Here is a 13,251-nt window from a genome sequence, read left to right as displayed (position 1 = left end):
CATCGTACTTGTTCGGGCTGGTTCATCAAAAGAGAGGATGTATGGTACAAAACCTCCGATGGACAGAGTTGACAAACCATTCATGGCTATTGCAGGCAAAGATCCGACTTCCCCAGTCATTGGAGGTAGGGGAAATGATGTTACCATAAGTATCCTAGGTGGTAGTCGCCCGACACTTCTGCAGAAGTTGGATGTATCCTTGGACCCTGTTTTGCCTTTGGGGACTTACTCTCTTGACCACTGGTCGTTTCCTTAGGAGCGGACTCAGTTAGTCTTTCAAGGTATAATAAAATACATAGCATAATGAACCCCCGAATGAATATCGGTTGTTTCTACGTTTTATACATTGTGCGTACCCACAATGTCCAGATAATAATCAGATCACATTATGGCATGTTCACAACTGTTCTTTGTTCTTGCTTTCGACTGCCTGCTTTACCTTGCTACGAGTTTGTTACTTGCGATAGTTAGAAGGTACGCCTGATAAGTTTTGTTGTGACTGATTTCAGTTAGATTGTTATCACCGTAATGCTAGCCTGCTTGAGCTCATGATATTCTGGTTAGCTTTGCTATGATCTTTACTATTCACCTGCGTACTGCCTGTTGCATCTGTTTATATTTGCTTAGATATGAACATACTTTAGATTAGTTGATGTTCTTCTTTTTCTTTTGCGCACCTACTAGTTTTCAGGACTTACCCCATTTTTATGGGTATAGGTGACATGTAGGCTCTCCTTACAGGCGGCAGTGCAATGCTACATGATCAAAGCCTCACCTCTCTCGTCAGCGTTCTGGCTATGTCACTTTGGGTTTTGTACTTTTTATTAGGGGTGGATGACTCCCTCTGTTCTGTTCAGACTAAACCTTTTTATGGATAAACTCTTTTCTATCTTTTGCTCACTGTTTGGCTTAGTTAGGAATTGGGTTTGTGCTGCGTCTTTTTGCTAGCGTGCTCAAAAGAATCAACTTGTGCCTTTATCTAAAAACTTTTGGTATCTTTAAAAATCTTTGCTGCAAACTCTGACTTTCGAAGGTGATTTCATTCAAATCTTCTTGTCTCAAGTCGAACTTCTGGGGCATTACAGATAATCTGATGTTGATTGGGTAGAAGACACTAACACAAGAAATTCAGTTTTAGGCTATTGAATCTTCCTGGGGCCTAATCTAATCTCTTGGTAAAGTAGGAAGCAGAAAACAATAGCTTACTCAATTACAGAGGCTGAATATAGATCATGGGTTAACGTACATTTTGTGATAATTGAAGTGCGTTGACCTTTGCTCAAAATTCTGTTTTTTAAATGAGAAATATATGTGCTTTCATATTGACTGCAATTTTGTGAGGGGGAGGATAGAATTAGAATAAATTTAAACCAAGTTTTTTAGTTCAAAGTATCAGGTAACACGCATTTTAACAAAAGGGTTGTCACAACAAAGACTTCGGTTCTTGTAGAAAAAGTTATGCATGTTCGAGAATCATGCACAACTTGAGGGAGCATGTGAGAAAGTTTCATTTTTTGGATGCTAAGGGTCAAAATGGTATTTTTTACCCCTTGGGGGTGGGCTGCAGGGTTTTTTTCCCCAGTTGTAGTAGCAGCCCAACGTCATAAAATGTATTGCATAGAAGTAATTTGTTTGTTGTATTATGTCTTATGTTTCTTGTTCAAGGTGTGTTGTAATATTGTAAAGATATGAAGACTCCTGTAACTTACCCTATTAGGGTTGTCTTGTATTAATAAAGAAACATAAGCCTCAGTCTCTCTCCAAGAAAGGAAAGTAGAGGTGGTGGCCCTCTGTCTTCTACATCCTCCCATCATCTACACCAAGGATTTTTCACATTTGTTACTCTTTTTGTATTTTTCTTTGCATAACAGAACTTGCATTGCTTTTGGTTTTCTGAGAGTAGAAAGGTTTTCATGTTTTTTTTTTGGTGTATCATAGAGCAAGCAAAAGTAGGGCATGAAAGATTCCTGACGTCTTGGAAAGTTTATTATCATGTAATATGTTAGTATTTAAGCATGATTTTTGTCTTTTACTGGACAAGCAGGATTTTACAGATATTCCAAATCTGCATTGGTATACATGTTAATAAAATATTCATAGCCTAGTTCTAATGTGATATGTAACATTTTGAATGAACTTATGTGACATACTATAAATTATAGAAGAGTAGGCACACCTCAATAATTGTGGTATTAGATTCATTTTTCTTCCTATAATGCGTCTACTTTTATATAGCAGTGATAAATCTTTAGTTGAAAGAAACATATTATAATGATATTAATTTTTACTAGTTAATGGTTGCAATCAATAGCTTCTCGCTATCCTGGTCCTTTTTTTCGTTCTCAAACATAAGCAATCATGTAGAGCTTATGCCTGTGGTTATGGATATACCAGATACCAGAGAAATCCAAAAAATGAACCAGGATTTATGGGATGTAATTAATGCATATTTGAAGCCAAAATGTCACTCCACTGACTCAGTTGAGGTGCAAAGGTAGAACTTGTTTGCTTAAAAGGCATGAATTGGTTACTCTTTCATATGTCACTTGAGCTTACTGAGTTGTCAACTTGTCATCTGGTCTCTTCAATCTACCATAGGGTACTTGCTCAACGGCCTTTTCAACGTGGTCAACTTCAACAAATATGTGCTGAGGCCTTTGGTTGGCCTCCTGACAAAACAGGTTCTCTCTCTCTCTCTCAATGACTGTTTTGAAGAGAAAAATAATCAAGCATGATTTTCATATCGTGGTGGGCCCTGTAAGGTCTTGGGTGTCGGTAACACCACCCGGAGATTACCTGCTTTGGTGGGGAACTTTGTCATTAAAAAAAAACTTCAGGTCTTTATTAAAAATGGAACTTGAAACTGTCTCTTCAAAAGGCATTCCATTCATCTATTTCTAAAATATTAAGCAAAAATCAGTTTCCATATGGAAGTTTTGTTTTACAGATTAGCAATTATTTTGACATAGATGTGAACAAAGTAATGTGACTGTGCATTATGAAATGTGGTTGAGCCTATGTGCCTTCCATCTTCATATTTGATAGAAAAAACTAATAAAGTTTATTTTGTAAACCATCTCCCTGATTGTACTGGTAAAAGCATCTTTTTAACCATGATGATGATGATGATTATGCTTTTTAGCAAGAAAAATAAGTCGAAAGCATCTGAAGAAGTTGTCTTCGACAAATATCAAGGGTTCATAATGAAGCAACACATAAGATTTTCTTTTTCTACACTTACGTTAGAATCCTCAATATGTGATTATATGTTCCAAAATACATTAAATAAGCTTGTCTAAAAAGTCATTAATCATTGATTAGGGGTATGGATCTTATCTACCTGTGCTGTTTAAATGGTCTTATTGACATTGAAAGAAGTGCCACATCTTGTCCACCACTAGTTACACACGATCTAATATTGACAGCCAACTAGCCTCTTCAAGCCTGGTTATTCATTAAAAGAGCAATTTTGAGATTCTTCATGGGAAATGGGAACCTCAGCTCATTGACAATTTCATTTCCCACCATTGGGAGTGATGTATGTTGACAAACATATTTCCTTTTTAAGAGAATAGATATAAGGAGAATGAGAATAAGAACAAGAAAATAAAGTTTAAGAAGGTTCAACAGTTAGCCCACATCCATGATGCATGAATTTACTCTCCATAATTTCTGTTCCCTGAATACGAGTTGAAGGGAATAAAAATTATTGTGAGCGAATTTCATGCATTTATTCTCTTCCACTTGAGAATACATAAATGTTTAAGGCTGTTGTCTCTCTCTCATTTGCATATGCATGCCTGTAACAAATCCTTTCCATGAGCTTACAATTTTTTAAGTAACCACCAAGATGGAGTTGAAATCATCAGTTTGTATTTCATTTTTATAATTTTCTTCCAAGCCAAAAGGATGTTATTCCCTGGTTTGCAGTTGCTAACAAATGATGGGATTCTCCATTTCTTCAGTTTAATACTAAAGGTTGGGAAGCACTGAGCCAGACCTGTTATGAACAATGTTTGAGTGTAACAGATGCTGTTTATGATGCAGACAATGATTGTCAAGTGCAATGGATCCACTCATATACCTCGTTTTTGCTATCGACAGCCTGTGTTGCCTTTGATAAATAATCCAAAATAGTGCAAGTATTTTTTTTCCTGCTGAGCAAAAGGAAAATCCTCCACAAAACTTATCAAAATGTCCGTGTGCTGAAATTATGCTACCTGAGCTGGACATTTTCTACTTTTATGGGAAGTAAAGTATAACCTTGAAAGTGTACCTACGTTGGTCCTGGAGACCATGGAATTTAAAAAATGAAGTTTGCAATTGATAACAGCTCGGTAAAATAATCAGCCATAAAATATTGTTGTTATCTTGCACCAATGATGTTTGTATAATTCACAGTTCATTTCCAATGCCAAATGTCCCTGAACTAAGGGAATGGAAAGGTTAGGTTTTGGATGCTCAATGTCATCCCACTTTTTGGCATATTTTCTGTCTTTGGTGATAGGGGAATGATTTCAGGAAGATGAGGAGCAGTAAGTTGGCCGTTTTTACAATAAGCAGGAAAAGTGATGGGTCTTGGGTGCTTGTTCCGAACCTTTTCTCTCAACAAAAATGCCTGCATCTATTAGGATGATTTACAAATTGGCCCACTTGTGGAGTGCCAATTAATTTTTTCTCCATTCTTTTTTCGCTTTTCTTCTGGGTTAAGCAACACTTGTGCACAGGATGACTTGACTGGTGCCATCCATGTCATACGACTCTCTCCCATTTGTGCAGCCACCAATTGCATCAGTATCACTTCCGATGCATGGTGACGCTTAAAAATAATGGGAAAGGGTTTTTAGGTTTGGATGCCAAAAATGCCACTCCAATTTTCCCATCCATCACCAGTAAAGCCTGAAGCATGAGCACTGAAAGTGACAGTAGTCACAGATAACAGTCTTGGATATATCTCAGCAAGCAAAATTTCACGATCAGTCTTTTTTATAGATCTCAGAAAAATCTCGGCACTCAAAAAATATAAAATTGTAAAAAAGGCAGAAATAAGTAAGAAAAGAATATGTTTAGATAATAAAGTTTTGTAGAAATGTAACTAAAATCATAAAATTTTTGAAATATAAAAATATGAAATAAGCAAAAAACATTTAAAATGTGGAAAAAGAATTCTAGAAGTATTGAATCATATCATGATATTACCATGGTAATATTGCTATAATTTAATTTTAAAATTATCATGATATTTTAGCCTTCAAATCATTTAAAAAAAAACTTATAAAGCCAATATTTTCAAAATAGCAATGATATCTGTGACTATGGTACAGACGTGGATTGCATACATGTACATACATGCTCACACCTTTTTTTGTACATGTGGGCCAAAGGGAGTCATTGGACTTGTCTGTCTGGTTGTGTATTTCCCCTTTGCCTATGTTTGTCTTGCTTTGGTAGTTGATCATTTTATAGAAACCTGATGTGGATGGCCTGCTTCACTTGCAGATGAGTATATCCTTCCTAAGATTGCGGAAAGAGAACTTAGGCGACTGGCAAACCTGCGAGCAATTACTTTTGACCTAGGGATTCAAGCCCCCACACCGAAGGTGATCCTCATTACTTCTCAGTGCTCTCACAAATTTCTTCTGATTGGTCTCTATATGCTTCATAAGAATGTGTGTGCCTTTAGCCAATTAATTTTTTATTTTGCCAGTTTTCCAACCTTTTTCTTTCGAATTGATGCGTTCTTTTCCTGAACGGCAGTTACCTGTTGCTCATCATGTTGCTTCCATTTTAAAGCATAGAAAGCTCCATGGAGTTGAATGTTTTGAGGTTTCTTGGAAAGGAGATTCAAACATTGGACCATCTGTAGTTCCAGCTGATGTGCTGTGGAGGTATGTACTCCTTCCAGATTTATCTGGGATTTGATGACCTAACTGTTAAATTATGTATATATAAATATATATATATATATATATATACATATACTTATATATATACATTCGTATATATATAAGTATATATACGTATATACATACATAATATAGCTTTTTCTGTTTTGTATAAACCAAAAACCCGATAAGGGTGTTTTGGTAATTTCACCTGTACTTTTTCTTTTTTACCTTTTTCCTTTTTTCTTTCTTTTTCCCCTTTTTCTTTTTACTTTTTCCTTTTTCAGTTTTTGACTTTTAGGACCATAAGGGGCCCCACCTATCTAGTCGTTGGGGCCCCAACAGTCATATTTATGACCGTTGGGGCTCCCAACGACTAGAAGGGAGCCCCCTTTATGGTCCTCCTTTATGCTCTCCTCTATATAAAGAGGAGGCTCCCCCTTGTAAATGTATGGGTTTTTCACCCTTCTCTTTCCTTCTTCAATAATATCCAACTTATGACTTTAAGTCATTTTCACTTTTGAGAGTTTTGTGTGTGCACTTTTAGTGCTTGTGTTCTTGACTCTTGTGGTCACTCTTTACGAGTGCCTTTTGCTCTATTTGTGCTTCCGCCTCTTTTCATTACATGGTATCAGAGCTCGGTTGGTGATTGGGCTTCTCTTTTGCTATCTTGGGACACGTGCCTCTCAAAAGTTCTTGAAGAAAGGAAGTATATTTGGTGCCGATGGAACGTGACTCTAAAGTGGAGCTTTCTTTTAAGCTAAATGGGTCCAACTATCTCATGTGGGCCTCCGCTATGGAAAATCATCTAAGCGGTAAGAAACTTTGGGGTTTTGTTATGGGAACTACTCCCGAACCCTCCCTTGTTCTCACTAAAATCGAAAATGAGATTGAAAAAGCTTTAAATGGCGATGAGCGCATCAAAGCTATCAATGACCATCAATCCAAAGTTGAGGATTGGGAAAGTAACCATGCCAAAATTTTGGCATGGTTTATGAACAATGTTGACCTTAAAAATTGTGCTAATATTGCCAAATTTAGAAGGGCCAATGAGGCTTGGTTTTTCCTTAAGGTTTTGTATACCCAAAAGGATCTTGCTCGACAATTTTTTTGTCAAGAAAAAATCCGTTCCACCAAACAAATGGATATGAGTGTCCGGGACTATTTTAGCTCTCTAACCCCTCTTTGGGATGAACTTGCCCTTCTTGAGCTTAAATGGGTAAGTCCACAAGATATTGAGTTAAGAAGGGAACAAATTGAAAATGAGCACTTTTTTCAATTTCTTCATGGACTTCGCCCGAAATTTGAACAAGTTAGGACATCTCTTCTCCATAGAAGCAAAACCCTACCTATTGAAGATGCCCTTGCCGAGATATGTCAAGAAGAAACTTGACTTGACTTGAGCATTAAGAGTGATGAAGTGTTGGCCGTTACTAGGCCCGGATCGAATATTAAAGCATATAGACCTCCCCATTTTAACAAAAATAGTAATGGGCCTAGAAAGGGAATAATATGCCATTATTGTAATGAACCGGGACACATTAGACCGGTTTGTCCAAAACTTAAAGGAAATGTAGCCGCGGTTGGAGAAAATTCTCCAAAGAAGGAAGAAGGTACCAAAGAGGGAGATATCAAAGAAACTCTAAATCACATCTCCGAAGTTCTCCAACATCTTCTCAAGACTTCTCCTTCAACATCCGGAGCCGCCATCGCCTACTCTTCATCACCTCTAGGTATGTGGATACTAGACTCCGGTGCTTCTTTTCATATGACATCTCATAAAAACTCTCTTTCAAATGTTTTTTCCGAACCCATGTCCTCCTATGTTTCAACGGCCGATGGAACATCATTGAAAATTGAAAGTATTGGAACACTTGACTTAAAAAATCCTCAAAACTTTTTTGTTCCTAAAGTAAGAATCGTTCCAAAAATTGATTTAAATCTTTTTTCCGTTTCCCAAATCACCGATCATGGATGCCAAGTCTCTTTCTCACCTAAAGATTGCACCATGCAGGATCTCCAGTCAGGGAAGCTGATTGGGCAAGGCCATAGAAGGGGTGATCTCTATTTTATGGACTTTTTGACGCTTCCATCTAAGTCATCTTGCAATCTTGTAAAAGACAAAAGTATTGGAATTTGGCATGAGAGACTTGGTCATCCAAATTTTGTAAAAATGTCTCTTTTTCCGTTTTTGAACAATACTTGTAAAGACAATCACATGACTTGTAAAGATTGCATTTTTGGGAAATCTAAAGCTACTCCATTTCCTCAAAGAAGTTACTTTACCACTCGGCCATTTGAGCTTGTTCATTCCGATGTGTGGGGACCCTCCCCTATTTTGTCTAAAGGAGTTTTTTCGTATTATGTGGTCTTTATTGATGACTTCACTCGATTTACGTGGATATACTTCCTAAGTCGCAAATCCGAAGTCTTCTCCTTCTTTAAAGAATTTCATGCAATGGTTAAAAATCAATTTTTGGGAAATCTATCTATTCTTAGATCCGATTCGGGAGGTGAATATATGTCTAATGATTTTCAAAGCTATTTAAAAGAAAATGGAATTTGTCATCAACGTTCTTGTCCTAACACTCCGCAACAAAATGGTCTTGCGGAAAGAAAGCATAGGAACATAATAGAAACTACAAGAACGTTATTGATTTCAAAAAATATCCCAAAATCCTTTTGGGCCAAAGCGGTTCTAACCTTCACATATCTCATCAATAGAACCCCCTCATCCTCTTTGAAAAATCTTTCTACATTTGAAAAACTTTACAATATGTCTCCCGATTATAAAAGATTAAGAATTTTTGGATGTAAATGCTTTGTTCTAACTCGCAAAAATGATAAACTTTCTCCTAGGGCTATTGAATGTATTTTCTTAGGATATGGCGAAAAACAAAAAGGATATCGATGTTTTGACATGCTTAAGAACAAACTTTATATCTCAAAAGATGTCACATTCCTCGAAGAAGAAAATGGTTTTTCGCACCAACCAAATGAAAATATTGACTATTCCTTCTTATTTGACTTGTTACCTCAAGAAAACATCATAGATGATCATGTTGATCCTAGTGGACCTCTTAATGAAGATCTTTTTGAACATCCAAATAATGATCAAAACTTAGAAGAAAATATTTCAAGACAAATACAAGTCTACTTTAGAAGGAATGAAAGAAATCCCCCTTGTGCCCTTGAAAAATTCTCTCAAAGTGAGTCGATCGAAGAGACCTCTCAAAGAAGATCAAATCGTATTCCCAAGATACCAAATAGATTTGTTTCTTATGACTCTTTTTCTCCTAATTTTCGAGCATGCCTACTTGCTCTTCACTCCTTTCATGAACCATCTCATTACAATGATGCTAAACAATATGCTCATTGGAATGAAGCTATGGAACTTGAACTTAATGCCCTTAAAAAGGCGCAAACTTGGGAAATCATTGATCCTCCCAATGGCAAGAAACCCATTGGATGTAGATGGGTTTTTAAGGTAAAAACTAAGAGTGATGGTTCATTAGAAAGATATAAGGCTAGGTTGGTAGCCAAGGGATATGCCCAAGAGTATGGGGTAGATTATGATGAAACTTTTGCCCCAGTTGCTCGAATGACTAGTGTTCGAGTCCTTATTGCTATAGCCTCTGTTAAAAAATGGCCAATCTTTCAACTTGATGTCAAAAATGCCTTTTTGAATGGTAATTTAAATGAAGAAGTTTATATGGAACCACCTCCAGGTATGAATTTAGATGGAAAAATTTTGAAATTAAAAAATGCCTTATATGGACTTAAGCAAGCTCCTAAAGCTTGGTATGACAGGTTTAGTAATGTACTAATCAATTTAGGTTTTTCTTCTTGCTATACTGACACTGCTCTTTTTGTTAAAAGGACAGGTGACTCCATTATTATGCTTCTGCTGTATGTTGATGATATGATCATCACTGGAAATGACAAAAAGGGAGTAAATGATGTTAAGTCTATGTTAAAAGATACTTTTGATATGTCTGATCTTGGTTTTTTGAGATATTTTTTAGGAATTGAAGTGGCTTATTCCGCGCGTGGATACATCTTATCTCAAATGAAATTAGCTGCAGAAATTTGTACCAAATCAAGAATATTCGATGAAAAGAAAGTTGAGACTCCCGAAGTTATCAATTCGAAACTAAGACTTGAAGATGGTGTTCTCCTTGAAGATCCAACCCCCTACCGTCAATTAATCGGATCCCTCACCTATCTATCCATCACACGTCCAGACATAGCTCATGCGGTTCATGCAGCGAGCCAGTTTCAGCATGCACCTGTTACGACAATGAAGCCATACATGATACTTCAAGTACAAGGTTTTGATGATGAGCAAGTGGAATCAACTGCATTTCAGCTAAGGCTATGAAGATATTGAAGAATTCAGTGAAGAATCTTTGAAGACTAGTATGCAAATGTTTAATTCATTAAAAGTCTTAGATTCTTGTAAGAGCCTTACTTAGAGTGCATATTTAGGTTGCATTTCACCTTAAAAGTCTTTAGAAAAACTTTTCTAAAAAGAACCCTCATGAAAATCTTTTTAGAAAACTCTTTTCTTAAATTTTCATGTTTATTAGTCGACCAATAGACTTACCAGTCGACTAATCCTTTCGCGCCATATTTTCTAAAAAGTCATTTTTGTCAAATTAGTCGACCGAAGGTTTTATCAGTCGACTGAACAGAATGTCTGTTTTCTGGAAGATTAGCAGCAGTCGACTAATGGTTTTATCAGTCGACTGAACAGAACATGTGTTTTTTGAAAATTTAGCAGCAGTCGACTAATGCTTTTTATCAGTCGACCGAACAGAATGTTTGTTTTTCAGAAGATTTTAGCAGCAGTCGACTAAAAGGTTTTTCAGTCTACTGATGATATTATCAGTCGACTAACTTTTCTTAAGTCGACTAAGTTTCAAAAGTTCTGATTTTCAAACGGCTCGATTAACAGATCAGTCGACCGACGATAACGGTCAGTCTACTAATAACTAACTATTAGTCGACTAACTGATGTTTCAGTCGACTAATTTTGCCGTTTTCCTGAAACTTCAAAAAGGCGTGTCTTTTCATTTTTCAAACGTTTTGATCATTCGAAATGGACAGTTTTGGCACCCTTTCATACTCTCAACGTATGAAAACTTTCAGCTATAAATATGAGTGCATTCTACACTCAAAAAGATCAAATTCAATAGAATTATATTGAATTACTTCTTGCTTTTCACTCCTATTCATTCAAGTATTTGTTTTCTCACTCACGTGATATTTTCACTTCAGTTTTTCACTCAAATCACTTTGAGAGATAGTGAATTCGTGAGTAGAGTATTTCAACAACTTCAAAAGCCAATTGCATCTCATTTGCATTCAAAAGGAAGACTCATAGGTTGTATTGTAAGTTGTTATTTCTTTTCTGTAAAAGGACTCCTTGGTGTAAAGGAGTTGTTTGCTTTCAGTAGGGTTGTTACTGAAAGTGAGACCAGTTATGGTCTGTGTGATCTTGTAGTTTACAAGGTTGATAGTGGATAATCTCAAGCGGGTTTTGCTTGGGGACTGGATGTAGGTCGGGTTAGACCGAACCAGGATAAAATCTTGTGTTCTTTGTGTGTTTGCTTTGAGATTTGCAAAATCATTCTATATTCTGCAGAAAATTTTAAAAGCACTATTCACCCCCCCTCTAGTGCTCGTTGCCTCGATCCTAGTGCACTTTCAACACCTACTTCGGTTCATATGGCGGCCGTAATGAGAATTGTGCGATATATCAAACATACCATCTCCAAGGGACTCTTCTTATCCTCTTTCTCATCTCTTGAATTGACTGCTTTTACTGATGCTGACTGGGGAGGAAATCCCAATGATCGTATCTCAATTACGGGTCTTTGCATTTTTTTAGGTGAATCTCTCATCTCGTGGAGATGCAAGAAGCAGCAGAAGGTCTCATTATCATCTACTGAAGCTGAATATTGGGCTATGACGATGACAACCATGGAAATTGTGTGGCTCAGAAGTCTCCTTGGTGACATGGGCGTTCTCATTTCCACTCCCACCAAGCTCTGTTGTGATAACAAAAGTGCGATATACATTGCCAGCAATCACACCTTTCATGAGCGGACCAAGCATATCGAAATGGATTGCCATTATGTTCGAGACGAATATCTCAAAGGAACCATCACATTGCCATATGTCACTTTAGAGTATCAACTGGCTGACTTCTTCACAAAGGCGCTCCCAACTCCACGATTCATGTTTCTTCTTGGCAAACTTTCGGTCTTCTCCCCGTAAAGTTTGAGGGGGCATGTTAAATTATGTATATATAAATATATATATATATATATATACATATACTTATATATATACATTCATATATATATAAGTATATATACGTATATATATATACATAATATAGTTTTTTCTGTTTTGTATAAACCAAAAACCCGATAAGGGTGTTTTGGTAATTTCACCTGTACTTTTTCTTTTTTACCTTTTTCCTTTTTTCTTTCTTTTTCCCCTTTTTCTTTTTACTTTTTCCTTTTTCAGTTTTTGACTTTTAGGACCATAAGGGGCCCCACCTATCTAGTCGTTGGGGCCCCAATAGTCATATTTATGACCGTTGGGGCTCCCAACGACTAGAAGGGAGCCCTCTTTATGGTCCTCCTTTATGCTCTCCTCCTCTATATAAAGAGGAGGCTCCTCCTTGTAAATGTATGGGTTTTTCACCCTTCTCTTTCCTTCTTCAATAATATCCAACTTATGACTTTAAGTCATTTTCACTTTTGAGAGTTTTGTGTGTGCACTTTTAGTGCTTGTGTTCTTGACTCTTGTGGTCACTCTTTAAGAGTGCCTTTTGCTCTATTTGTGCTTCCGCCTCTTTTCATTACACTAACTTGTCAGGGATTAAGTCATATATGACAAGCATCTCTAGTTATTTGTATCATTTATGCTGGTGTAGAATGCTGAGAAAGTCAAATCTAGGGTTCATCAAATCTGATGCACTGTGAATGAAATCTAAATTTATTCTTGCTTTAGTGTAAAAGCATGAAAATATAATATATCTTTTCAAATTCCTTTTATCCATATATTAGGAAGTCCTTGATTATCCATTATCTTTCTCTAATACACCCGCAACTTTCTTTTTGATGATTCATGCATGTTTAAGGGCACACACACCAGCTTTGTAGGTGTAACGACCCCAACTCACCCCTTGAAAAGTGCATTTTTTTTTAAAACTATTACAGAAACATTCTCAGAGACTCAGAGCCTTTACAGTTTCACTCCCCATTGGATAACCAATCAACCACAAGGGATCTGACATTTATCATGCATACCAAACCAAATCAAACTTTTATTGAATAATTAATGATAGTTT

At 36.6% G+C, this 13,251-nt stretch overlaps 1 protein-coding gene across 4 annotated transcripts in view; it reads left to right on the top strand.

Moving 5' to 3' along the window:
* LOC149813265 (single-stranded DNA endonuclease family protein) overlaps window positions 1-13,251 on the top strand; it is a 101,962-nt gene that overhangs the window by 56,834 nt on the left and 31,877 nt on the right. For 2 of the 4 annotated variants that reach the window (XM_089991604.1, XM_089991603.1), the window contains exons 10-13: window positions 2,395-2,494; window positions 2,599-2,681; window positions 5,500-5,600; window positions 5,758-5,888. In XM_089991604.1, coding sequence (XP_089847730.1) covers window positions 2,395-2,494; window positions 2,599-2,681; window positions 5,500-5,600; window positions 5,758-5,888 — 415 coding nt within the window. Of the gene's footprint in view, window positions 1-2,394; window positions 2,495-2,598; window positions 2,682-5,499; window positions 5,601-5,707; window positions 5,889-13,251 lie in introns of those variants that run through there. The other 2 variants (XM_089991606.1, XM_089991605.1) reach the window with 2 other exon arrangements.

This window comes from Nuphar pumila, chromosome 16 (assembly GCF_984573655.1).
Source record: "Nuphar pumila chromosome 16, dmNupPumi1.hap1.1, whole genome shotgun sequence".
NCBI lineage: Eukaryota > Viridiplantae > Streptophyta > Magnoliopsida > Nymphaeales > Nymphaeaceae > Nuphar > Nuphar pumila.
This window is presented reverse-complemented; position numbering and strand designations above follow the sequence as displayed.